Here is a 27,613-nt window from a genome sequence, read left to right as displayed (position 1 = left end):
GTTAGGGGACCTTTAGAAAAAATGGCGAAACCGTAGAAAATGTTGAATATGTACGAAAGAGTTAGTAAAGCCACGCAAAAAGCGTGGTCTAAAATAAAAGAAAAACACTATTTTCCAACAGCAGTTTACAAAACCTTTGGAAACGGTGGTTCGATAGAAAAGGTAAAAGTTGGAAAGGTATGTATGGAAGATTTGTATGGGAAGCAATCAGGAGGAACGACAAAGAAACGCCAAGAAAACATGAAAAAATAGGTCAAAGGTTTATAACATCTATGAAAAGAGCGATGGAACGAAAGAACTGGAAATAGGGACAGGCTGAAGTGAAAGTCGTTTTGAATGTATCGAATTTATACGCTTCGACACGACAAACCGAACTGGAAACGAGACAGGGGTCGGACGAACGATTACACGGTGTTCGGGCCACTTTCCAAGGATAATACTTAACGTTTATTTTGCTTTCTCACTTACAGTACAATATTTATAGGTTACTTCTGCCGCTTTAAATGTAATACTCGAATAATCGGTACAGTTTAAGATTTATCGTAACGATACAAATACAAAGGTTACACGTCGTACAGCGGGGTGTGTGAACGTTTCGCAAAAGCTCCCTAAATTCTCACAACGTTTCTTCTCTTTCTCTCTCTATCTCTCACTCTCACTCTCGCGAAACATCTATAAAATCTCTCTCACGTGGTATCGTTCAACAGAACGTACAAAAAAAAAGAAAAAAACAAAACAAGGAAAATCAACCGCCAAAGTACTAAGTATTTTCGTTCACGGGGAACAAACAAAAAACGAAAATGAACGAAGAGTCGGAGAGCGAAAAACGATATTTTACAAACGCGTTTTCCGACGATGGACAAGTTTTACTAGCGTCACCGGTTGCTTTTGCACGTTTTCACGCGGGACTTTCGAGTCCCGGCGATACTCGCTCGATGATCAACGTATAAAACAAAAGATTCGAAGGCAATAAATAAGCTACGAGGACTCGTTAACTCGAGTTAAAACGACGAACAAACGTTCGTCGCGCCGTGTTCGTATCAAAGGACAGAGGGGAGGGTTGGGACGAACGCGTCGGGCGAATTATCGAACGATCGCCGTGGAAAAACAAGAAAGTGAGGAAAAGACGAACTGGGGGACCGGGGTACAGGGAATCTATATACAACGATTACGATTCGAACGTTCGCGCGGAAAACGCGTTATCCTTTCCGGTACCGGTCGCGAGAAACACCACTCGTCCTTCGAGTTCCAAACAATACGCCACGAACGCGAGTTTAGACTTTTAAATTCGTTTTTTCACCTAAACGACGCGATCGAACAAAATTTCATTCTTAAAAAATCGCACCATCGGGCCACAGTCCCGCTTGTGTAATTTCAATTATAACTGAACCCCGTTAAACAAAAAATAAAAGAGAAAAAAAGAAATACTCGTAACGATTATCAGATTCTACAGGAAAATGTCAATTTTACGGGAATTGTCTTTATTTGATTTTTGATGGACCACATTGTGCAGTAGAGGGTTAGATATTGCAACAATGGAATTGTGAAGAAATATCCACGTATATGTCGTAAGGTTATTACGGAGAAAATAATTCGACCCGTAGGGGGGCGTATACACACCTAAGGCTGTAAAGAAAATCGAAAGATCTTTCTGTGCAAGTTTCATGAAATTGTCACGAATACAGAGCTTTGGAAAATTTCAAGATCCATGGTGAATCGATGTTGATAAAGAAAATAAAAAAAATAAACTGACCGTGAAGATAATTGATAACCTGATCGTATATTATGGCTTAACTATCCGTCGAAATTGTGGATTTGTTGAAGATATGAGAAAGATATGAGATGGCACGAAATTTCAGTTCTTAGAATAATTGAGATCAAGATAGAACATTATAGAAAAAGTGTAGGTGAACAATCCCCAGGTGACCAGTTGCCTAAATTAATCGGTGACGAAGTACAAATACTAAATTCAGGCTCAAATAATTAAAAAACCGGCAAATTGGAGCAGAGCCCGATAAATCTCGGACTTCGTCCAAATCCGTCGCTTTCTGGACAGTTCTAAGCTACACATCCCTAATGTAAAAAGTTCGACGAACACAGAATCTATCGCCGAATAATTTTTCGCGTCGCTTAGGTAGTTTAAAAGACGTACAGGCGTTCGATCGCCTCGATCGCATCGCGTCGTTTAGGTGGAAGAACGGGGGTCTAAGACTACCGACGAAGAGGACGATCGAAGCAGGAGGTTTTCTGGAACGACGTGGGTGACCTGGAAGATCGCTGAGAGATCCCGAGAACGAACGTCGAGAACTGGAATGCTTGGAAGGAACCAGGATACAAAGGGACGTCGGGTCAGGGGCTGGAGGAAAACCGTTTTCGAGCGTCGTGCGCGATAATAATCCTTGCTACACTATTTACACAGGGACTATGTACAATTCTCTTTATAATTTCGTCCTCGAGCGACGAAACCTATGTCTGATAAATAATCGTTGCGTCAGACTCCACGCCCGGGGGTGATTAGAACGGAGAGTTTCGATTTCGTTGTTACTTTCAACGATGTGCACCGTTGCTGGCCCTGTTTTCGCATCGCCGTGGCCCAATCGTGAGGTGTTCGTTCTTTCCGGTGTGCCTTGACAGGCTCTTAGGATTCAGGATATCCTTTGGTCTAACGCGCGACGAGAGCTTTCGTCTAAGTCTGTCGCGTCGTTTTTTAGAAATCGTTGGCTCGATTCGGTGTAGACTACCTTCAACTCAAATTTAAATCTCCAAGTTACAGTTTTACCATTTACTCCGATGTCACTGTACGTACCACTGTTTAGCAATTTAACCACATTAGTAAGCAGAGAAGATCTTACACCGTTCCAAGGCTCGCACAGACTGCTAACACCGATACCTCAAGGATTCCCTCGTCCTACTCCATGACTTACAAAACAACTTCCCTCGTTGTAAACATAAACAAGAACAAGGAAGCCTCCTACCCCGCGATCATCTTCTTTCCGAATGGTAGCTTCCGGTTCTTTACCATTTAAAACCCTGTTTCCTTTATCGAACAACCTCTAGGTCTTCAACGATGTGGCAGCCAACATGCTTCACACCCAAACACCTCCAGAACGCGACGCTTTCGGACCGGATTCTAGGGCAACTGCTCCTCGAAAATGGATCAGAGCTATGTTCTGTCGGGTCAGAAGATGACAGTCAACGGTCGTCGGAAGGACTCGTTTCCAGGTGCGGGAGCCGTTTGGTAGCCGCTGTACTGACTCATCTGAGGTCCGAGCAGGCCGCTACTTTGAACAGGGCCCGGATAATAGGCCGGTAGACTCGCCCCGGGACTCGCGGCCGAGGAAGTAGACGTGGAACTCGCGCTGGACGAACCTTGCTCAGTCCTCTCGTGCTGCTTGTTCATGTCAGGCGACTCTGCTGCCGGCGACCTCGTCGAACCGCCTCCGCCCACCACGCTACCGGGGCTGGACTCCTCGTAGAGCTTGTTGTGCTCGTAACTGGGTCGATTGTAGTCGGCTATCGTCTGTTTCTGGTCCATGTAGAGCTTCGACTGCTCGAAATAGGCCTTCGCCGAGTCCAGGTAGCTCCGGTCCAGATACGATTTCGGACTGGAGTCCAGGTACTTGGGGTCGGAGTACATGCTCATCGTCAGGGTGCTGGGCGGCATGTACGCGGCACGGTACTTGTCGGCTTCCATGGAATACTTCATCGCATCCATCGAGCTCACCACCTGGAACATACAAAAGAAACGGTCGAGTTATAATATTTGTTCGATAGCCACTCTGAACACAACCTCAAATTAACCCCTTCCCCTGGCATTTAGCTCGACCAAATCCGGACCCAAACGGTAGGCGTCAACGCGCGGTAAACAGACCAGACTGATGCTAAACTGTTTTGTAACAGACATTATAAGAATCGTGACCAACTCTTGTGGCGTACTGATAGGAACTAAAACTCAATTACGATCGTGATTTGCTGTCCGCGAGCCTAGCTCGAGATGTTTACGTTTGGGCTGACTTTCTGTTCGCGAGTCTGGCTCGTGATATTTAGGTTTGGGCCAAAATCTTCTATAATTAGAGGAAGGCCCTGTTTAATGAAACTACATGTGTCTGTTTTGATGCTATTATTTATTTAGAGAAATAATTTCTCCAGAATGATTTGAAACTTCTTAATTTTGCCGAAAAATTCCTGCACCTTCTCGAATTTTTTTCTAGAAAATAGATAGGATTTCAGGGGTATGTATATTGACAAAAATGATTATAATCGACCCCTGCAACTAAAAATAATTTTTTTAGAACGATTTGAAATTTTTTTTTTTCTTCGAAAAATTAGGCACCTACCCCCTGTCGATTTTTCTTGAAAACTCGTTTCTGATTTTTAGTAATTTTGTTTGACGCCCTATAGAAAAGTTGCTAATACTTTTTTATAGGTAACCATGAGCTCTACTTCAGAAAAAAGTTTCATTGAAATATATTCACTATTATAGGAGTTGTGGCCGTTTGAGAATTGGACCATTTTTATGGCGTTTTTCTCATTTTGCGGAGTCAAGGACCAACTTTTCGAATATTTTTACGATTTGTACATATTCTCTACCAAAATACGCGTAGTTTGCTTTTTTAAACATTAAAATCGTCCAATCCGTTCAGAAGTTATGACGTTTTAAAAATTCGCATGAAATTTCGGGGTAACATTTCTGGCCAGAAATGATAGTTTCGTTAAGGAATTTTTTTCTCGAAACTGAGTAGGATTTCGGGGGTATGTCTGTTGACCAAAAATGCTTGCAATTGACCCCTGCAACTAAAAATAATTTTTTTAAAACGATTTGAAATTTTTCAATTTCGCTGAAGAATTTGTCCACCTACCCCCTTGTCGATTTTCTTTCATGTGATTTATGTGCTGATTTCCATGGAATATGCACAGATACGCATGCAAGTATCTGAAACGCACGAACGTAACATATTTTATTCGAAATTAATCCACAAATAAAGCCTTAATTCGCACTCCCTGGACGAAACTGCCTCCCTGAATTCTAGTTCCACCTCGAGTTAATGGATCCCTTGTCACGTTTCCCGGCCGCCAATCAATTTTAATAAATCCATACGGCAAAAAGGACGAGCTCGCGCGGCAGAGGTTCCGAAATAGGAGCTATTCGGAACCACGGGCACAAAGAAACGCCACCGAGGGGAACGCATTCGACTCGGTCCGGTCTGCAAATCGCGAAATCGCCGGATCCGCGACGACGACGACGCAGACCCACTTGGAGATTTGTTCTATCCGGAGGACAAAGCTGCCAATGGCTATAAATTTCATAACGGTGTACCAACGAAAATCGCCACGAGCCAGAAAAGGACGGAGGTCCGGCCGCGTGAAACCGCGACGAATACTTAAAAAGGAAAGAAAGGGTTATTCGTGAAGAAGAGAGCGCGTATTCCCGATTCTATAATTCGTGGACGAGGACCGCGCGGGACCCTTTGTCGGATCGTTAAGCGGCTTTGTCCGGATGATTTACATCCAGTCTTAGCCGCCTCGCTCGTCTCTCCTTCTGGCTACGTCCAATTGATTACCGCTCGGTTCCTCTCGCCTCAAAATCCTCCTGCGAGACTCGCGAATCGGACCTTCGCCGTCCCGACATAGCCACGCTGGCCAACGATGGATCCGGAAATTAAGTGTTTCTCACATTCCTCGACGCTTGGGAACATGCCGCAGATTGGTCGCGGAGTTTCGTGTTATTTATAGAATCACAGGTGCTACTAGCGATTTGATTCATCGATCTTTTGAGTTATCGCTCAGGGCAACTCTCTCGGTTTACGAACCGATTTTCGAACGTACCAGCGTCTCGATTTATTAAATATTTCTTCGAGTTACGGACAAAGAAACGGTGTCGACGTATCTTAGTTTTTAATGAAACTCTATGAGGCGATTATCGCGATTGGATCAACCTATAACTCTCTATAAAGTGTAAAACAGGGTGATCGAGAACTCAGAACTTTTGAAGATATTTCATTTTGTATTTTAAAACCTCCCCCATTAAAAAGATCTTGGAAGCCTGAGCAACTCCTACCGCTTCAATAACGAAACTTCGGTTCAATTTTGTGTCGGTAATATGTTGGGCATTCAGAGTCTAAATCGTTATCGTTTTCTTTCTATATCGTTATTCTATTTGACATACACTCTGTAAACCTGATCAGTTCGTTTCAAACTCGACGTCCAATCACTGTATCGTTGCCAATTCGTTTCTTGATCGCCCACTGAATCTCCACTAGTCCCTTTCAATATAAATGTTATAGATCGTTCAGTCGCCGAATTGCTATCTGTTCATTTAGCCACAACCACTCTACTCGGAGACATTTTGCATTATAATGCAAAATCTGTCTCTATTAAAATTATCCAGTGTAACCATACAGCCAGTGGGATACCCAACATAGATCCCATTGTACACACTTTTGTGAGATACTCAACCATGACACAGAAGCCCACTCGATAAATTTACCACAAGATTGACTCGTTAATAATCCATTAAACCAGCCACAGTGTTACAGAACATTGCGCACAGAACTGTTTACTAGAATCAATTACACTAGCTCAGTTTGCGATTAAGAATCGACGAGTATTAAAATGGTCTCAACTCGGGAAGAAGATTAAATATGATATATGTTGTCGTTCATAATGTGCAAAAAAAATAGAGTTTGTAGAACACGAAATGCAGAATTTAGAGTTTCACCATTTTTGGCATCGTTTTTAGAAGAGCCATTAAACGAGAAGCTACGGCAATCATAATTTTTAATATCTCTATAATGCACGAGTAAAAAAAAATTACAAAACGAATTGAAAAAATGACAGTCTAGACAGCGATGGTCCTCGATCGACGAGAACGAAGAAAACTGACGTTACGCAATAACGTGGACCCAAGTATCTTCCGAAACGATTCGTTGCATACTTCCCAATGACCACGAAGTTTACTACGGAAACTTTCTAAGTACCAACGAGAGAGAGATTACTCTCCAGGAAAGTTGCTTTTAACTGCACCGTGGGGGTAGAATGCACATAAATCCGAAGAACAAAATCCACGTTTCAATCGACTCCGGGCTCTCCCAGCGACATTACTCCAAGTCGAATCCATAAGGAGGCAATGTGGGTGAAATATTGACGAGCCGTTGCAACAATGGCCCCGGTTGACTTTCTCGCTCTAGCCAACCTTTCTGGCCCGGGGAATGGAGAGGAGCCATTTAGAAAATAAAGTGCGCTCCTAGCAAAAGACATTCCGCATTCTGTTTTTCTCTACCCATCTCTCTCCTTCGTTCTAGCTTTCCGCTTTGGTCTCTGTTTCTCCCTGCCTGGTCCCTTCGTCTCTCTCCGTCTCCGACGACACATGGCAGCACGGAGAATAGGCGCTTTTGTGAATGAAAACAGAAGAGAAACGGTACGACGTTATTGTACGCTTGAACGGCGACACCGTGCTGGTGCACGATAATTAAGTCTTGCCTGACAAGGCCTAGACGACGACCACTGTAACGCCCAGAGCAGCCGACTGGGGCATTTTATTTTTTTTATACACTCGACACTATTTTGTCGGATAATGTTCGTCGCCACGCGAACGTTAGCGAGGGAGGTATACAGAAAATTGCTGTTATCTCTATTAGGCTCGATCGAATTACAAAAATGCTAGGAATGAGTGAAATAGAGAGCATTGTTCAACAGATTCTAGAATCGTTCAGAAATTTAAGTACACACGTAGTTTCTTTTTTAGTAAAGTTTAAAATAGCGGAAGCTGATTTAGAACACATTCACCAGCGATCATCAATCTGCTCTTTTTCTTCCTCATTTTTAAACTTCTTTTTCTCACGAAGTTTGATTAGTCTTATGTTTCAAGAATTGGCGAACAATATCGAGCGAAAAAGTAGCGAACATTAGATTTTCACGAAAGAAATAGTTCGATTGAACACCATAAATACAAGATTCTATCTCGACGGAAAATCTTTGTAATATACTTCCTGGACAAATTCAATATTAAACATAAGAAATTAACGTCGAACGCTGTTTCCTAGATGTTCATAAATTCGTAACAAATCCCTGCGCGCTTGCAAGCAAAATTCACGGAAAGAAAACACCGTAACTACAGGACTAAAACTCGAGAGGACATTTTTAAAACGTCTCGTACGTCTAAAGGAATCTAGTAGTGTACATCGGCAGGTGGATCCAAAACGTACGTAAGAGATTAACGTCAAACACCATTTCTTAAATGTTCATGAATTATTAATAAATTGCGCGTGCTCCTCTGAAAACTCGCAGAAAGGAAATTATTCAACCAAACGCCATAAATAGAGGATTCAAACTTAACAGAACACCGACGAAGTTATTCGTACGTTTGCAAGAATCTAGTAATATACCTTGGACGGGTATCCAATAACATACGTGGGAGATTAACGTCACCACTTCTTAAATGTTCGAGAATTATCAATAAATTATACGCGTTTCTCTAAAAAAAGGATATTATTCAACGGAACATCGTAAATACAGGACTCCGATTCGACGGAACATCAGTGGAAATTACTCCGTACATACTGTAAGGATCTGATAACGTACCTCGATAGGAATTCAATAACATACTTAAGAGATCAACGTCGACATTTCCTGAATATTCATAAATTCGCGACAAAACCCACCGGATGGAGATCGTTCACCCGGCCATCGTAAATACAAGATTCCAACACGAATATCGTAGTTCCTCATTTGGCAGGTGGATTAACGTCGAATACGACTATCGAGCGTTCGCATATTATCGATAAATTCCCTATTCCTTTCGCGATATTAATTATAATTCGTGTTCTAAGACTTGAAAAATTCAAATCCTCGGATGCATGCGCTCGGTAGAGTGGTCGTGACCTAATCTTTCCTAATCCTATCCGTTTCGAACGAGTCTATCAGGATCCGCGAACGTTTTCTTCTCTTTCTCTTCGAGACTCCTCGTCGGATAACAACATGTAGCGTCCCATCGGAGGAAGCGATCCAAGAATAATCTCCGGCATAGATCGTCTCTAGTCGGTGGATCTCCCCGAAACGGGCAGTGGCAATGACGGGGGCCCCGTGACGGCGATGACGATGCCGTTTCGTTCCAAGGGGACGATAACAGCACCGCGTTGGAATTCTTCGCTCGTGCTCGCCGGTTCGCCAATAATAGTCGTGCTGTATCGCGTCGGTGCGTCGTTCCAGACGCGTCGGCCATTCAGCCGTTGAATGCAGAAATAACTAGCTATCTGTTTGTCTCCCGTACCCAGCTGCGGAAATTCATACACAGACCACGGTCTCCGGTTTCTGTTTGCGAAGCCACCCGGGGGCCCCTTTGTTGCGACAACGAATGAAACGTACCTACGCTCGTCCTCCGCATCGTCCTCTTCTTTCTCTTCCTATATCCTCTCTCGCTGCTCCTGCTGCTTCTCATCAGCGATCTATCTCCCTTTTTTTTTTTTTACCCCTGTCGCGTTCCCTCGCTTTCATTCGGGCCCTGCGGACGATCTAGCCTAGCGAACCTTGCCGGAGGATCGAATCTCGATCGGCGACATCGTTTCCAGCTTCTCGTTCGAAAACTTCTACTTTAACGGCTTGGAATCTTAAATATAGACTGATTTATTTGATAGAGTGGAATCTTATTATTGTCGATTTGGAAACAAAAGAGATATAGATTGCTATCTGTTTATAATAGAAGTGCTTTTAGGAAACATAAGAAATTGAGGTATCTCTGACGCAAAGAAGAACACTGTTATATCCTGTTATGTCATCCAGGTAAATCATCGGAATAATCGTCGCTCGTTTAAGGGTGGAGTAGATCCATTTCATTGAATTTTTCTGGTCGAATAATTTCATTAATTGAGTTCATTGATATTAAAATAGTCGTAGAATTCGAGTCTCAATCCTCCCCCATTTTACTCCAATATCCTTCTCTGCTACAATTTTCAAACCCACTATATAAATATTAACCAAATATTAAATTCATACGTGATCCTCTGTTTTAAAACGTATCGTTCTTATATTCCTCTACACTTTGCCCTACTTTCGAGATTAGATGAAACAAAGCCTCTTTGGACAAATTATAGACTGTGTACTTCCGACAACGGTCTTTGTTTCCCAATATTCTGTCTGCGGAACGTCTTAGAAGATCGTAAAATGTCATCGGCCGTGATTAATCCGAGTGGAAGAAAAATAGACGAGCGGACTCGCGGCTCTGAAAAAGATTAATAAAATTTTGTCGGGGCGACGCGATCCCAAAGAGACGCGTGAATGCAGCGATAAATCTCGAGATTCCCCGATCGGGTCTCTCGACGTCAAATTCCGCTGAATAGGGACACGAAAGGAATAACCGCGTGGGTGGCTCTTTTCCGTCGGCATCTCGATAACGCTCGTCCCTCCAGAGTGTGTCTTACGTATTTTTCGTGTCTGACAAATCGCAATCGTCGATGCTCCCCTTTCTCCGGCGGACCGACCCCGTTCTCCAATTGAATCGTGCATTGTCGTCCTAACGGTCGTTTCTTCTTAATCTTTTTCGACGAGAACGGTCAATCCTTTGCCGCGAAACTGTTCGATCGTAACCAAATTCGTCTATTCCGCGAACACGTAAAATTTTGGTAATTAAAATGTCGAGCGACGAATATCAAATTAAAACATTTTGTAAATTGTTCTTGTAAAAATGGATGAATGTCAAGTATGAGTGGAGTAGACGACTGTTTGATTAAAGAAATCTTTAAATAACATATACCAATTATTTGAAATTGATCGTGCAAAATAACGCGGCAAATAAATTTTAATATCGGTCGTTTCATATTCGTTATATTTTTCGATAGTGTATTTATTATGTTACAGTATCCTTAATGGTATTCAGAAGTTTGCAAGAGCTATGGTTTATTTACACCAAGCGTTTTAACGAATCATTGTATGACCCGAACGGAATGTCTAATAAGGGATACGAATATCTGCCATAACACTCCGCGTGCTAGGAATAATTGTAAGAATAAATATGCATCGTTTGGTACCATTGCCATCTTAATTTGTTTTGTACCTTCGCCAAATTTTTTTATCAAAGAACCGGTAAACTAATTTAAAAAAAAACAAACGCTAGTTGCACAATTGCACAAAAAATTGCACTCTGAATATTCATAGGCCCACAGTCGGTTAATACACAAAATCACACGATGAATTTTAAGACTTTAAGTTCTATCTACGCGTGTTTCCTTTTCTTCTTTCTTTTCTTTAATGATTTTAAAGTTTCCAGCTATTGTCCCGCGGAAAAGAATATCCCTATGACCGTTGTTCGAAACGTTATCTGTCGTCGATGTTAGAACGCTTCCTCGTTTTAACGGTACCGCGAGCGTCGATTGTGCAAACGAGCGTGCCCCGTTTCGCGAAAGAAAATGCAACGTGCCCCGAATCCGACCACGAGATAAACTAAAACGAACCTTTCGCCTAACAATGCGCAATTAAAATTCCGCGCAACTCCGTCCGCTTTGTCGCAATCCTCCGACACCCACTATTCCCTTCTTATCGTTCTGCGTCGTTGCCATCTAACCGAGAAAGAAAACTCGGAATCCAACGCGGCGTGTCTTCCGGAAACTCGCGTCACCTTCCGTTTCACTTCGCGCCGCGGGCGGCGATCGAGATCGATGCGGAAATCGCGCCAGCGATCGTTTCGATAGGGCTGCAATTATATTCGCGCGTTTCTCTTCGATTTGTTATTTAACGAATTTATAGTAGAAACAAAAAGGATATGGTGCAGTGTATTAAAATAATTTAGCAAATATGGTTCTTTCGGTATTACCCATTTTATGGGTGCTCGAGTAATATAAACGAAGTTTGAATTTTCTGTAGATATTCCGACATTGTGTACGTACTTAAAATAAGTCTGTTAAGGATAATCCTTGAGACTCTAGAGTAATTCCTATTGTGAGATCGTTTTTATCAAATGAGTGAGGTTATGTATTTTGGTATGTAGTAATGTATATTCAACAAATTCAACGAATATGGTTGTTTCAGTCTTACTCATTTTATAGGTACTCGAGTAATATAAACGAAATTTGAATTTTCTGTAGATATTTCGACATTGTGTACGTACTTAAAATAAGTCTGTTAAGGATAATTCTTGAGACTCTAGAGTAATTCCAATTGTGAAATTGTTTTTATCGAACGAGTAAAGTAATGTATTAAGAGAGTATGCAGATCGGCAAGAGTGGGTGGGATGAGTTGATGAGAATTATATGGAGCTAATACGTAATGTAATGTTGTAAGTACGCAGGAATGCTAATATAGTGGTGAGTGAAATCTTATTAATATTCATCTTCTATTCTATTCCTAAACAACAACCGTTAAACCAGTAATGGAGTAGTGATAAAATTGCAAAGTATACAAACGATGTTTACCGAATATTGTAACTGAAATGAATTACTGGAACTATTAATTAGTTAAATAAGGAGAAATTCGGCAGGTTGCAATACTAGTTTCGACGTCGCCCGAGGGCGCTATGGACGAAAGGGTTACGAGAAACCAGCACGAGCATCGTGAATGGCTCTCGTTAAGCGAAACGAGTATTTATTTACGAGAAACGTCGACTCACCTGAGCAGGTGCCGCGAGGCCCGCGGACATCGCCGCTGCAGACTGCTGGGCAGCCGCGGCCGCCGCTGCCGCCATGCTGGCCGCAGAAAGAGAACCGTAAGCCGCGGCGGGACCATAATACGAGCCCATTCCTGCTTGTCCCATACTGCCAGCCATTCCTGTAACAGAACATTCAAAAACATCATTCTTCCAATTCGTTGAAAATTAAGCATCCTATAAAATTTATCAATCCGAAGCGTCGAACGTTACAGTTTTCCACTTGGAACTCTTTAGAGGCGAGGATGCTTTTAACTTCTGAAAACATTCAGTTTCGTTGTCTCGAAGTCTTGATTACTTTGAAATTTTGCAGATACCTTTACTATAATATATATTGGACATTGTACAATTTTTGTACAAATTCGATGAGTCAAATATAAATAGCCATTTTGATAATACCTAGAGCATTGTTCGAATTTTTCTCCCAGGCAATCTCATTTGTTAGAAATTCTCTGCACATTTAAAAAAAGCTCAGATGTTGTTAAAAGCCTAAACAAATAGTATTTAAAATGATAATCAACACTGTTTCCTTATGGTTCATAAGCCACAAAACTTGTATCAAATGTTTCCTTTCTTTCTGTTGTTTTAAAATGTGAGTAATTTTTGAATGCTTTAAAGTGTCCTAACCCCTGGATACTAAAATTCATACAACTTTCACATGTCACATGGACAGTTTAAAAAATGACTACACTTAATATTGTAAAGAAACCACGAATTTAGGGGTCGCGACCAAGTCTGTACGTTTTATTATACACGCTGGCGAACATTTTATCGTGTTGAAATTTGGCTTTGAAACGTTTACAAACAGGACACACGGTGCCAGTAACATTGACAGGCGTGTTTCGAGCGCGAGACAAGCACGGTCCGTTTTCCCTAAATGCACGCTCGACAATAACGCAATCGACCGAGGCGATCGTTCCTTCATCTTCGATTTCAACCTTTCGACGATCGACAATGCCAATGATTAACCGAACAAGCGGGCATTTTCGTCGAGATTAATATCGAGAGCCGCGCGTTCCTCCGCGTGCAAGAGCGCCGGCTTATCGATCATCGTCGTCGAACGACGGAAACGCGGCGAAAGAATACCTATAGCAACGAAGCTCCATTGTCGAAGCGTCGTGAATCTCTGCGGTGACGAAGAAACGTCGCTCGGTGCCTGGTTCGGTCCTTGGAAGAAGGTCGGGGATGATTGGCGGCGAGATTTATGACCGACAACGAAGAATTCACGCGATTATTAATTGCGCGATTTTGTAACCGCCGCGTTCCGTGGTCTTAGCTTTATGGAATTAATACAAAAAAAAAAAAAACACGCCATATGGACGCGTTGAAACGAATAGTATTAATGTTTTCCCCCAATCTGAAAAGAATTCGGAAGTCTTTTTTGCGCTTTAATACTTTTCATACTTTGGAGATGCATATGTCTTACAGAATGTTTTAAAAATACTATTGTAAAATGTATTAGTTTAGAGCTTTAAACATCTGTAACTTTTTTTTATTTTAGTTATAATAATTACAGCCCCTGAGTATTGCTATTAATATTATTGATATCTGTGTCTTAAATATATATTTTTAACTTCTGTTACGTATTTCAATCTTGAGTTAAGTTCTAGGGGTGCAAGAAAAGAAAATATTATTTAAGGGGGTTTCTGTGGTAAACAGAAGGATGAGAACCGCTGGTATGAATAATAAACGAACCTAATATTATGTACAGTATGGATAATAAACCGTAAGATGAGAGAAAATTGTGCACATGTTCTAGAACGGACGACAAATAGAATAAGACGGTCAGACAAGAATCAGTCAGTAGTATGTAATAACATCTAAAAGATTCGTTCGAAGATTGTACTTATTTGATCTTATTTATCAATTTATGTCTCGTTATCAGCGTTAATCAATATTTTACCATAACATGTTTCTTAAAAGTCAAATCCATTTTGAGTTATAGAGAGTCTATGACGACATTTCCTGCACTCGCCAACAGAGGGATACACTAAGCCTGTACCTTTCTCGCAAGTATTCGACCGACCATCTATTCTAGGATAAAAATCTTAATCTCACGAGCACTGAATATACACCATCGTTCACAGACTTTATAAGAATCGATCCTACAGAAAGAACAAATATTCAATATTTAATTTTACAAATTCCTAACCAAGCGACTGGCTCGTATCTTAGACAAACTCCTTCCTCCAAACTTACCATTTCAATTCCTAAGGATCGTAAAGAACAACCTGATTCAAGTCAATTACATAATCGACGCTCGTCTTATTTTTGTTTGTCGAAAGTTTATTCGCAGAATCACAGAGGGGAACAACAGATGTTCGACGGATCGAGACCTCGCATAAACACACACGCCCCCTCCCCCTTTCCGTCAGGGTTTACACAGATTTGTTTGACGTTCCGTCCTCTTCATTGTTTTCATTGTTTCCCGCCTCGTACTGGATTACGTAATTTTGAATTTCTCCGCGGCTTGGCGGGTCAAAGAAAAACGGGAGGGCGGAACAATCGCCGCGAAATTATGATCGTGAATGGCCCCCGGGGCCGGAGGGCGAACGAATAATCGATGCACGAAATTTCCATTTGCCCGTCGCGCGGGAACAAATAGTACGCGCGAAATCGACGCCGCGACCAGAATATGTATCTCGATTCCGACGAATTTATCGAGATTCTGTAGTGATTGGATTCCAGTTAACTGGAGTTCACTTTTTCGAACGTTCGACGAGTTTGGGGACCATTATTGGGGGCTGGAGAACCGACAAGTCAGAAAGTCAGACGCACGATTCTCTTCGAATTTTTCTTTCGCGTTGGTCAATGGTACTTTAACGCAACGATTTTCAACTGGGAAGTTTTATATCCAACGTAATTTTATCCCTAAGAAAAGAGAGGATTATCTTCATACTTTTTCGTTATTCTCGGAACGTTCGTTACAAACTATTTCTGAACTTGTGTCGAACGATGTCAAACGTCAAACTATGGATAAACCAAGAGTAATTTTGGTAAAATTACCAAAGTAAATTAACGTTTATTTTCGATATCACTGACTGGGTAGTAAATGTTAAATTATTTAAGTCGACCATCAATTTAAATTTTCGTAGCGATCAAACCGCGAACAAACGACGACAGTGAAAAATATAAAACATAAAATTGCAGATACAACCAAGAATGAATTAACGTTTATTTTGAGTAGCGCTGGTTAAAAGTGAACGTTGAATTGTTCGAATCAACCTACATTTTTGTAGCGATCAACCTGCGAAGAAACGACGACAGTGAAAAACGTAAAACCACGCAGAGACCAGCAGTAAATTAATGTTCGAAAAAAAAAAATGAAGCGGTCACGCGACGGCTCCTACGTTTATTTTCGAAAACACGGGTCAAAAGTCAACGTACACAGCGCTGTATCTCGTGGATCGGAGCTGGAAGGACTCCGGTATAAATCGTCGAATAATTCCCTTCGGCGCGGAAGGGTAGCGCTTCGTGAGCACGATTCATTGGCTTTATGCACGCGAGAGCATAAACATGTCGCTGGCTCATTATTTATCGAATTGTCTTAGTCCACGGCGCTATTACGCGCGAGGTCGCGTACAATTGCGCCCGGGGTTCTTCGACGGAAGCACGTGACTACGATTCTGATTATAAATTCAGAAGGAAAAAGAAAAAGCGATCCATTTGGGAGGCGATCGCGACAAAAGATTCCGAAAAATTTACGCGCGTCCGCTGCGTAATCGTCGCCCTTATCGTTCGAGTTTTCGACGGAGGGTTATTTTGGTTAGTTTTTCGTTCGAAGAAACATCGACGCCGCTTGATGGAAGAAGCTTGTTACATAAGAGTGGTTTAGAAGCGTTGCATTAATTAATGTCAATATATCGACATGCGTTTCGAAAAGCAACACGCTTTGTTTGTCTTACAAAGGACAGCACAGTTCAGTTTGCTAAGCTAAGAAGCACATTTCATCGTTTCTTACGAATATTAGCGTGTTTCTTCCGCCACGAAAACTAATGTGCAGGGTGTTCGGCCACCCTTAGGAAAAATTTTAATGGAAGATTCTAGAGGCCAAAATAAGACGAAAATAAAGAACATTAATTTGTTAATGGGGCCTTCGTTAAAAAGTTATTAACGTTTAAAGTTTCGCACGTACTAAATTTTTTTCTAGAAAGTGGGTAGGATTTCGGGGGTAGGTCTATTTAAAAAAAATTATTGTAATTGACTCCCGCAACCGAAAATAATTTTTCCAGAACGATTTGAAATTTTTTAATTTTGTCGAAAAATTTCACACCTCGAATTTTTTTCTCGAAAATGGGTAGGATTTCGAGGGTATGTCTAATGACCAAAAATGATTGTAATTGACCCCCGCAATCGAGAATAATTTTTCCAGAATGATTTAAAACACGTGAAATTTCAGGGAAATCATTCATTCATGATCAGACATTATATTCTCGGTAACGAATTTTTTTCTCGAAACTGGGTAGAATTTCGGAGGTATGTGTATTCACCAAAAATGATTGCAACTAATCCCCGCAACCAAAAATAATTTTCTCAGAATGATTTGAAATTTTTTAATTTAATTTTTTAATAACCTTTTGACGAAGCCTTTGTCAGCAAATTGATATTCTTGATTTTCGTCTTATTTTGGCGATCTGGAATCTTTCATTGAAATTTTTCCCAGGGGTGGCAGAACACCCAGTATAATAAGAAAACTAAAATTGATTTTATTTAAACTTTTATATTTGGTGTTATGTACTCTTATTGTCTCTAGTAAAAATATTAATTTTTTTAAATTTCTTATCTTATTGTAACAACCGATACCATTACTCACAATTAACGTACTCTTTAATCTATTACATTTTAGTTTTTGTAAATGGATTAAAAAAAAATTGATAAAAATTTTTTATATTTGCATAATAAAATCGGAATGATAACAGTGATACTAATAATAATTTCGACGACTCGTCTAGCTAACTTTCAACTATTAGGCAGTCCTAGAAAACGCGTGTTTCTAAACCTTAATTTATTAACTGATAAATACAGCAAACCTTCGTTTCATACAATGGTGATCTATGGGTCTTTCGCCATCGTTCTGAAAGCAATGGCATTTCTGTGCAACACCATGCGGGTCCTTTGGATGCAAAGTACTACGCACATCCGTGTTTGATCGTATCGTAATTGCTGAACCATCTACCCGCTCAGAAAAATATGCTATCGCTTCGCAAAAGTGATCCAAAGTCTGAACTATTCCCAGAAACCGAACCGATCGAACTCCACTTTCTATGAATTCCTCAGTCTCTACAATTTTAGTTCTGTGGAGAAAGAGAGACATGCTCCTTGTTGTTGATGAACTGTGCAGATATTCGCGCCTAATCCCCTCCAGAAACTCATCTTAACGATTTTTAACAATCACATTGTCTCTGTGTTTCTTTTTCTCGATCTTCATCATCTAATATATTATACTTATGGTAGTACAGCTAATTCGGTTCGTTGACAACTTTCGATTTCTGTATAGTAGCAACACTCTCTCTTTCTCCCTTGTAATATCGTTCGTTTAAATTAATTCGCGTTCGATGCATCGCTGGATTAATTTTATTATCGTGGATAGGGGCCCCCAAGTAAATACTAAATTGTATCTCGAAACAGCGACGCTATTTATCGCGAATAAGGAAAGGACGAAAGTAGGAACGCGACCGAAAGTAGAAATGGCGGTCTCCCCTTAACTTACGCGCTTAAGTCACTATCTGAGCGAACGGAAACCGCGGTCAGAAATTCCAGCCTAAGCCGATAATTTATCCCAGCCACCCACGCGCTTGTCTTATGCGCGTGCCACTGTGCGGGAACGTGTTCGCCAACAGTCACAAGAAAGAGAGAGAGAGAGAGAGAAAAAGGGTTCGCGTAGGGCGTCAGGAAGAACTGGGAATAGAATCGAGAGTTAATTTTCGTAAAGCGATTTTTATCTTGAAAATCTTGGAAACGTGCGGTTCAGAAGAATAGTAATAGGTGTAAATTTTAAATTGACTAGATCGACGCGCTATCTCCACGAACAAATTAATGGTGTGGAGTCGCGTGAAAAAAAATAATTGATATGCAAGTTATTAAAAGACTGATGTAATGTGATTAGAAACTGTTTATTGCGTTGTGATATTGTATATTGATACCAGAGAGACTCGGATTTAAAATGTGTTAGTCGGAGGCGTCGGAGTAACCGCCCTTGTCGGAAAGCGCAGGGATGAGCTCGCGTGGGGGTCGTGGAAAATTCCACTGCGAAAAAGTCCTTGACTATGCCCAAATATGGGCACAACGACGTTTTATGGCCATGTCTGGGCCAACGCCGGACCCATCGTTGTACCCATCGCGCTACAATGGACGAATTTTGCTGCGTTATAAAAATCGCATGTTTTTTCGACTTGAGACGCAACATCGACCAAAGCGATTTTAATTAGTAGAAATTTTAGAGCTTACAAAATTTTAAGCAGTCGAAGTAAAGTATGTAAATATAGTGATAGTCTAATTAATCCTTTGTCGTACAATGACGAGTCTGACTCGTTACAAGTTCTTGGTGTCAAGTTTCACAATCGTGAGGCTACTCACTCGTCATCAAGTCTTGTAAATTAAAATCAGCACATTTTTATATTTACGAGATATTCGTAAAACAAATCTATTCTTTTTTCGTGGCCATTCCTTGTACGAACAAATTTGAATAAAATTAAATAGTATACGTTTGACAAATTATTTGAAATTAAATCGTGTTTCAAGGGGTTAAAAGCTGCTCAGAAATGTTTTCATGTCTCTGTTATTTTTAATATTGTAAGAAATATTATTAAACAATTTCACGGAAATTTGTAGGTGCAAGAAACTCCGAATTCTAACAGAAAGTTAATCGGACAAAGTACCGGTGTCGTAAAAAGGAAGTAAAGGGACCAAAAATTCGCGGAAGACGAAGATAGGAGGGGAATAAAGAAGAGAGTAAAAAGATAAGAAGAGTGGACACGGAATACGACCGATAAATCGTGGATTACCGATCACTTTTCGAGGTGTCGCGTGGGCGTAGAAATAAATTCCGGCTTTAATCGGGCCGTCGCCGTTGCCGGAATTAATAATTTTATTCGGTTGTGCTACAGAAATGCGGCGTAGCGCTCGTGAATGAACAGGGGACGAGAAACAAATTGCGACGTCTATCAATTAACGAATTAACAAAATCGAAATTGGACGGTCACTTCGAAACAGTAAACGAAGTAAAAATCAAATTATTAAGAAGTGGGGTTAAATTGAAATAAAAAAGTATTATTTCTCAAAAGTTCTATCGTTTTGTCCGACCAACGTCACTTACTGCTAACATTAGTTTCTCTTCCTCGTTGTATAAATGCAAGATTTAGCGTATCGACTTCGCAAGAGCGTGTAAAATATACAGGGTGTTCGGCCACCCCTGGGAAAAATTTGAATGGCAGATTTTAGAAGCCAAAATAACACACATTAAAAAGTTATTAAAAAATTAAATTAAAAAATTTTAAATCATTCTGAAAAAATTATTTTTGGTTGCGGGGATCAATTACAATAATTTTTGGTGAATACAAAAACCTTCGAAATTCTACCCAGTTTCGAGAAAAAAATTCGTTACCGAGAATATAATGTCTGATCATGAATGAATGATTCCCCTGAAATTTTACGTGCTTTAAATCGTTCTGGAAAAATTATTCTCGGTTGCGGGGGTCAATTATAATCATTTCTGGTGAATAGACATACCCCCGAAATCCTACGCACTTTCGAGAAAAAAATTCAGGAAGGTGGACTTCTTCGACGAAATTGAAAAATTTCAAATCGTTCTAAAAAAATTATTTTTAGTTGCAGGGGTCGATTACAATCATTTTTGGTGAATAGGCATACCCCCGAATTCCTGCGCACTTTCGAGAAAAAAATTCTTAAACGAAAATATAATGTATGGCCAGAAATGTACCCCGGAAATTTCATGCAAATCTTTAAAACACCATAACTTCTGAACGGATTGGACGATTTTAATATTCAAAAAGCCAAACGCTGCGTATTTTAGTGTAGAATATGTAGTAATTATAAAAATATTCGAAAAGTTGTTCCTTGACCCCGTAATGTTAGAAAAAACCCATAAAAATGGTTCAATTTTCAAACTGCTACAACTCCTATAATAGTGAATATATTTCAATGAAACTTTTTTCTGAAGTAGAGCTCATGGGTACCTATAAAAAAGTATTAGACAACTTTTCTATAGGGCGTCAAACAAAATTACTAAAAATCAAAAACGAATTTTCAAGAAAAATCGACAGGGGGTAGGTGCCTAATTCTTCGACGAAAAAAAAAAAATTTCAAATCGTTCTAAAAAAATTACTTTGGTTGCAGGGGTCAATTACAATCATTTTTAGTGAATAGACATGCCCTCGAAATCCTGCGCATTTTCGAGAAAAAAATTCTGTACGGGCGGAACTTTAAACGTTAATAACTTTTTAACGAAGCCTTCATGAACAAATTGGTATTCTTGATTTTCGTCCTATTTTGGCCTCTAGAATCTTTCATTACAATTTTTCCCAAGGATGGCCAAACACCCTGTATAATATCGGAGAAACCACTTCAACAGCCATTGCTCTTGGACTACTTCTATCAGCTCCTCTCGGGCGACCAAGCCTTTGTCGTGTCACTCTTTTCATTTTGTTTGAAACTTGTAACTAAATAAACGACCAACTAATAACTGGAACACACACGTTACTAACAAACAAGAATACTCAACGAAAACGGATGAGTCCTTTGCAGGGTTTCTTTTGTAATTTTCTCAAACGTCCTTTCCGTCTGGAAACCCTTTTAATTCTGTTCCGTTCTTCTTCGAATATTTCTTCTTTCAAACGTTTCGGTAACCAGACAACCAACTCGACTACCTTCAAAGGCCACATCCAAACGTCAACGCCAACCAGGACGCACGTTTACGTTTCCGATGGCATTCTTTGCATCCATTAAATTTAGGTATCGATTAGGGCCAACATTATTTTATTTACACAACGTGAAGTAATATTCAATTTGAGAACCAAAACTTTTTAATGGATTCCGACATATATTTATCTTTTTAAATATACAAATTAGCGAAGTATGCTATCATCTCGTCTGGTAATGTGGCCTGGCAACCACGTACGGATCGAGTCTGTCACGGTTAATATTTGGCGATCGAGACACGCCCTTCGTTCCCACGAGAGCGAAGAGACGAAAAACGACGGAGCAGTCGGAACGCGGCTGGCAAGAAAAACTGACCAAACTTGTGACGTAATCGATGAACGCAGTTCAAACGCAAGTGTTCGTCGTCGACTGTTTGCCCAAGTGCATATTCGCGATAATAACTGGACGGTGGGTGACAGAAAGGCGCGAAGGAACGGGCCTTTGACGCGAAACGGGCAACGCGTGAACCATTAACGAGACGCTCGAGAAAATGGCAGAGGAAACGAGAGTCGGGGCGAACCTCGAAGAAATCGCCATTATAAGACTTCCGACCACGGATCCCGGGGGGCATCGCCGGCAACAATGCGGCTGAAACGCGAGCCGAAAAGATAAGAATATCAAAGCCCTACCAGACGAACTGTTCTTTAGCCATTGTGCTTCGCCGCAACTGACGCAACACACCTTCAGTCCCCTGGCATTCTCTTGGATCCGCGAGGATCGATTCCGCCTTGTCTTTTCGTACCATAATCGCATTGTTTCCACGATATCGTAATAACGGACCAAACCCGGGACAAATAATTGCGAGGAACTCCCGGGTTCTTTGGTAATTATGGCTCCGAGAGAGATTGGACTCGGACAAAACTGAGGCTACCGATCGATCCGGACTCGGAAAAATGGAATATCGACGAGAAATGTAATCGCCTGGTTAAATATGGAAATAATTGAATTTATTATATGAGACCTCTGGGGCTTGGTTCGATGTCAGCCCTCGGCATCCTTCCATTGTCTTACTTCGAACGATATATTTGGTGTAATTTCGTGGTTAAATACGAAAATAATACAAATTTATTATACAGAGTGTCGCGTAACTGGTGGTACAAGCGTTTCCAAGATATTCGTAAAACTCTGCACAAAACTTAACCACTACTACCAAAACAATATTAGTCTTCATACAATGATTTAGAGTTTGGCTTGGTCAACGTGTAAAAAAAAATGATACGATCCCATCCACCCACGCAGCCAACGTCCCTTTTCGTTCGGTCCAGCTATTATACAAATTTGATTGCCACTGTTGGTAGCCATTGCAAATTCAGTGTAACACTAAGGAAAGCATTTTGTAAATATCTCGAAAACTAAAGAACGTGGGTTACACGCGTAACAAAAACTTGTTGTCAATTACTGAAAATTCTTATTCAGAAAAAGACACGAGTTAAATAAAAACTTAATTGCTCGATCGAATAAACGTCACGAATGAATTGCTGTTGGTGTTATTAGTTTGAATAAAAGTTTGCCCGTCGTTGGTTGCGGCAGTGTGTTTCCCAGCGGGTAGTTTCAGCGTTGCAAAGTTACGGTAATAATTTTGTGCAGCTGAAAAGGCTGACTTACCGGCTCGAAGCGCATCCATGGGCACACTGGGGTACGGAATACTGTAAGGATAGCCCTCCTTCCGCAAAGTTTTCGGCTTTCTTCTGGGCCTGTATTTGTAATCGGGGTGTTCCTTCATGTGCTGTGCCCGTAACCTTTTCGCCTGATCGATGAACGGCCGTTTCTCGTCCTCCGTGAGGAGCTTCCATTCAGCGCCTGGAAATAATGCGTTTCGGTAATTAAAATCGGCGAATTAACAAGCTTCGATGTTCGAAAGTTTCCACCTAGGTTCGGAGAATTTTTCGAACGAAACTCCGACAGAAGGCAGAATTTTAACAACTGGCGAATACATATTAAAGAGAAGAATCGATTGTAACAGAATTCTTGCGAAAATTTCCTTTCAGAAGTTCGGCTACAAGAAACTTTTATAACAGTTTGAACTTTCAAGCCTCGACACTTTTATCGCATTCAATCCCGCTCGGAGCGACACAAACCCACGGTATAATACTGGAAATTGAACCTCTTCCAATAGAATGGGTTCTTTTTTCGGAATTGAAATAAAATAACTAATTGCCACTTTCTTATAAATTTTCATTGGCTTCGAATGAAATTCCTGTCTTTTGTGGACAATTCTTCGTTTATTCGTTACATTTATTAACTATGATTATAAAAAAATTTTCTATCATTGGTTTAACTCGATTAGTCAAAGCAAAAGAATAGAGAATTTCTTTTTAACTTTTATTTTCAAGCACCAAGCTCGAATCGTGTAATTTATAAATGCTTTCATTTTCGAGTTTACGATTCGTTTGGGTTTAGTTTTCTTGTAAATTCACGTTGGCTTCGAATGAAATTCTTGTCATATTATTCGTTACATTTATAAAAAAAATTTTCTACCATTGGTTCTATTGGAATTATAGGATTATGGGACGTATGGTTTAAATTATACAGCAATATTTAACCCTTCAAGCAGTTATCTCACATACGGGTGCGCAGAAAGGAATCTGCTTCACTGGTGTTTTGTAAAACTGTTTGGTGGAGATGACTTTCAGATTATGCAGAATCCGTTTCTTTCCATGATGCAATAATTTTTCTTATATTGTAACATCGCAGAACCTTTTTCTTTACGTCTCGAAAATTCTGTTCGACATTGGATATTCCGCGGCGTACCCTCGCGGAAATAATTTTTTATGTTACCAATAGATAAGCGACACAAATATCTTTTACGACCCGTTCAATTTCGTCGGTTTTCAGTTTAGTTTAATGAATCTATTCGAGGCAATACAAGTTTCGGAAATTTCTTGTAGTCACGAATGACTTTATTATATTAGTACCTTTTTAAATATTACTTCGTTTTCTGTACACACCATAAAACTATCCGGAATTTCCAAATTTCTATTTGATTAGTTCAGTAGTTTTTGAGATATTACACAAAGGAGGTTGTGGCGTCACCTCCTATGCTCACCACCAGAGGGGTTGCTCTCTCATAAGCGCTCGACCGACCCCTCGGTTGCTATTGTATATGTATACACTCCTTGATCGACTTCTCAATATCCTAGTCGTCTAAGGCAGGGCCTGCTAGAAAGCTTTACTGATGAGTCCACTAGCAGGCCCGGACGAAACGCATCCCCTCCTTTCTTTTTCTGCCCTCCTACGATTCTCACGAGCCGACTCAGCCGAAGCGAAGCAGCGCCACAAGGTCCTTAAATCACCGCTTGAGGGGTCTAATAGAATTTCTCTTTTATTATATTCGTGAAGGTATATCTCAGAGATCTGTCCTCTATGAGATCTATGAGTTCACCCGCAGAAGAAAAGCAAGAGTGAAGCGCAGTTCGCCCTAGCGACGAACTCTTATTTTTGTATAATAAACACCATGAGTTCGTAGAACCTATGGCCGAAACTGAAACGAAACTTTAGACATATACAGTCGTCGCTGGAGGATTTTTGTCACATTGTGAGACGGTTAGGAAATCCAATAGGTTCAATTCAATTAGTCAAAGCGAAAGAATATATTTTCATCGAAAGAATCGGTGGTTTCTGGGCAACGAACGGATCTCAAAGCAACAAAATATTTATAAATAAAATCGTTAGGAAAAGCGGCGGTGGTCGTTAAAGCACAAGGAGCGACGCGTCGCGATCGAGTGACTCTCGCGAACACGTGTTTGCGGTCTGTATGAAGCAGTTTGTAAACGAACGATAGGCACTTGGATAACGCGTCCGATCAATGAGTATAAAAGGCATTTGGACGCTGTGTTTACCCGGTGAAACGGCCGTGTTGTGTGCCGCCGCCGGCAGAACCAGCCGTTATGGCTGAATTATCGACGAGCCCGCGATCACGCCTCATTTAAATCCGACTCGTTGACGATTGTCCGCGCGGAAAATTGCATTTGCATTTTCCCAGTGAAACTCCATCGAGCGACTCGTTGTCTGTATCGTTCAAGACGATTGTTCCCGACGCGTCATCGCGATTCACATGGAGGGGAGGGGGGGGGGGGGGGGCACGATTAACGCGTTACGTACAGGTCACGACAATTCTCGTATTCAGCAAACCGAACGTCGAGAAAGGGTTACGAGACTCCACGGGTAATTCAACCACCGTGCACCCTTCGAATAATAGCGGAGGAAAATAATTCCAGTTCGCGAGAACATCCAAACAGTCAACGATGTCGTTTAATCCTCTCATTTTATTCGACTCTTTTGCGTGAAATTCTATTTAATCGATAGGAGGTTTCCTATCGAACAAAACCACTGATTTATTTAAAATTAAACGTTCATTAAGTGAGGTTTCTGTCAACATTCACATTCAAAGAAAATGTTTAGTTTGACGCGTTCTTCTGGTAAAAAAAATATTCTGTGATATTTAACTATCTTATGGATATGAAAGTGAAAAGAGGATAAGGGATGGAACGATCGCGGTAACTCGTTTCCAGCGACCAATTTTCGCGTTTAACCCGTTCGACGAGCGCGCGTAGAGCCTCGAAGGGAGAGCGCGACAGAGAAAAGGGAGTCGTTTGCCCGAAACAACCGATGTTTTCGCGGCAAAATGCTCTCCCGCGTCTCCCTCCTCCTCGTGACTCTCCTCTTTCCACTTTGGCGTCGTTGTTCCTTCGGCGGTAGCAGGTCGATTGTTTCGCCGAGAATTAATTACCACTTGTTGTTGGGGTGCTAGCTGTAGCAGAGCGGACAAAGCGCGAAGCGCTTGCATTCTCGAAACGGAGCGCGGTTCAAACGAGAACCGACGACGCTCTGCGGTACGCGCGACGCCGACGCCACGCGAAGTCCGTCCTCTGCGGTTGCACCGCCGAAAACAAAGGGCGCAGAGGTTGCGCCAAACTCGCTGTAACAATGGTCGATGGTGACGCGACGCCCCAGCGTCTTTCGAACGACGATGTTTGATCCTGCCTACCGGAGGATTGGGAAGACCACGGGGTTTTCATCGAATGTCCTTTAATACGTTTGAGTTCCGATAAAAATTACGCAGTTTGAAGTTTTGTGATAGACGGTCGTGTACATAATTTAATAATTTTTAGATTAGTTAAACGTATTGTGTTGGAAACTGTTTGACCAAATGGTACGATTTACTTGAATTTGTCCTTTCGAAACAAACAAACTAAAACGAGTGGTAATTATTTACTTTAGGGGCCTCAACTTCGATTTTGGTGTTTGTAAAATATGTTATAGAAAATAAGATTCTGAACAACTTTTTCCTATACATGTAACCGCCGCACGGCCTTAGTTTCCGAGATAATCGTAAAATTACATCCGTGTTACCACATTGAATTTTGCGTATACGCACGCGTTCGTAGCAACGTTTTTGAAAAACAAACTCACTTTTAGAGAAAATTATATGGCGAAGAAATAGTAAGACACACCAAGTAAATATTTAATAACAATGTTTTGCTTACACTTCAACATTGAACACTTCAAATCAGGAGTGACTAGATTACTTATAGATCAATTTTTACTATTATACGATGCTATGAAATAAATTCCGGGAGTGGAAGTTGCTAAAATATTCGGTTAAAATTAAACAGGAAGCGAGACAACGCGAATCCCAAAGAGGAAGAAAAGAATCAGGCCAAGGAGAGGCGCGCGACAGTAATATCAAGAACGAGCACGTTCCAGCGAGCACACAACGGGTCTGTCGAGGAATCGCTCAAGGGGGATGAAAGTTCTCGATACAGAGCGGAGATACACTACCGGAAATTCGAGGCGCACCGGAGCAGATACGAGCGAGAGAGGATGGGATTCACGTTGCCCGATGGATCTTTTACTCTCCTCGTTATTGTTGCTGACAGCAGGCAACAACAATGAAAAGAGTTGCTTCGCTATAGTGGAGCACATACAGAGAAAGACAGAGAAGAATGGCAAGAGCGGGCTAAACAATACGAACACGTGGTGGTTCACAATGAACTTCGCGGAACGTTGCGAGAGAACGAGAGAGGAAACGTTGGAATCCGAGAT

The 27,613-nt window shown here is 41.0% G+C and overlaps 1 protein-coding gene across 1 annotated transcript in view; it reads right to left on the bottom strand.

Moving 5' to 3' along the window:
- Positions 1-451: 451 nt before the first annotated feature.
- Positions 452-27,613, bottom strand: part of LOC143346388 (uncharacterized) — a 48,319-nt gene continuing 21,157 nt past the window's right edge. The window contains exons 3-5 of the mRNA XM_076774443.1: positions 23,174-23,368; positions 12,596-12,753; positions 452-3,727 (exon numbers count right to left, since the gene is read on the bottom strand). Of these exons, the coding sequence (XP_076630558.1) occupies positions 3,179-3,727; positions 12,596-12,753; positions 23,174-23,368 (902 nt within the window). The 3' untranslated portion in view covers positions 452-3,178. The remainder of the gene's footprint in view (positions 3,728-12,595; positions 12,754-23,173; positions 23,369-27,613) is intronic.

The sequence above is a fragment of the Colletes latitarsis genome, chromosome 10 (genome assembly GCF_051014445.1).
Source record: "Colletes latitarsis isolate SP2378_abdomen chromosome 10, iyColLati1, whole genome shotgun sequence".
NCBI classification, from domain to species: domain Eukaryota; kingdom Metazoa; phylum Arthropoda; class Insecta; order Hymenoptera; family Colletidae; genus Colletes; species Colletes latitarsis.
Note: the sequence above shows the minus strand (reverse complement) of the source record. Positions and strands in the feature narration are given on the sequence as shown.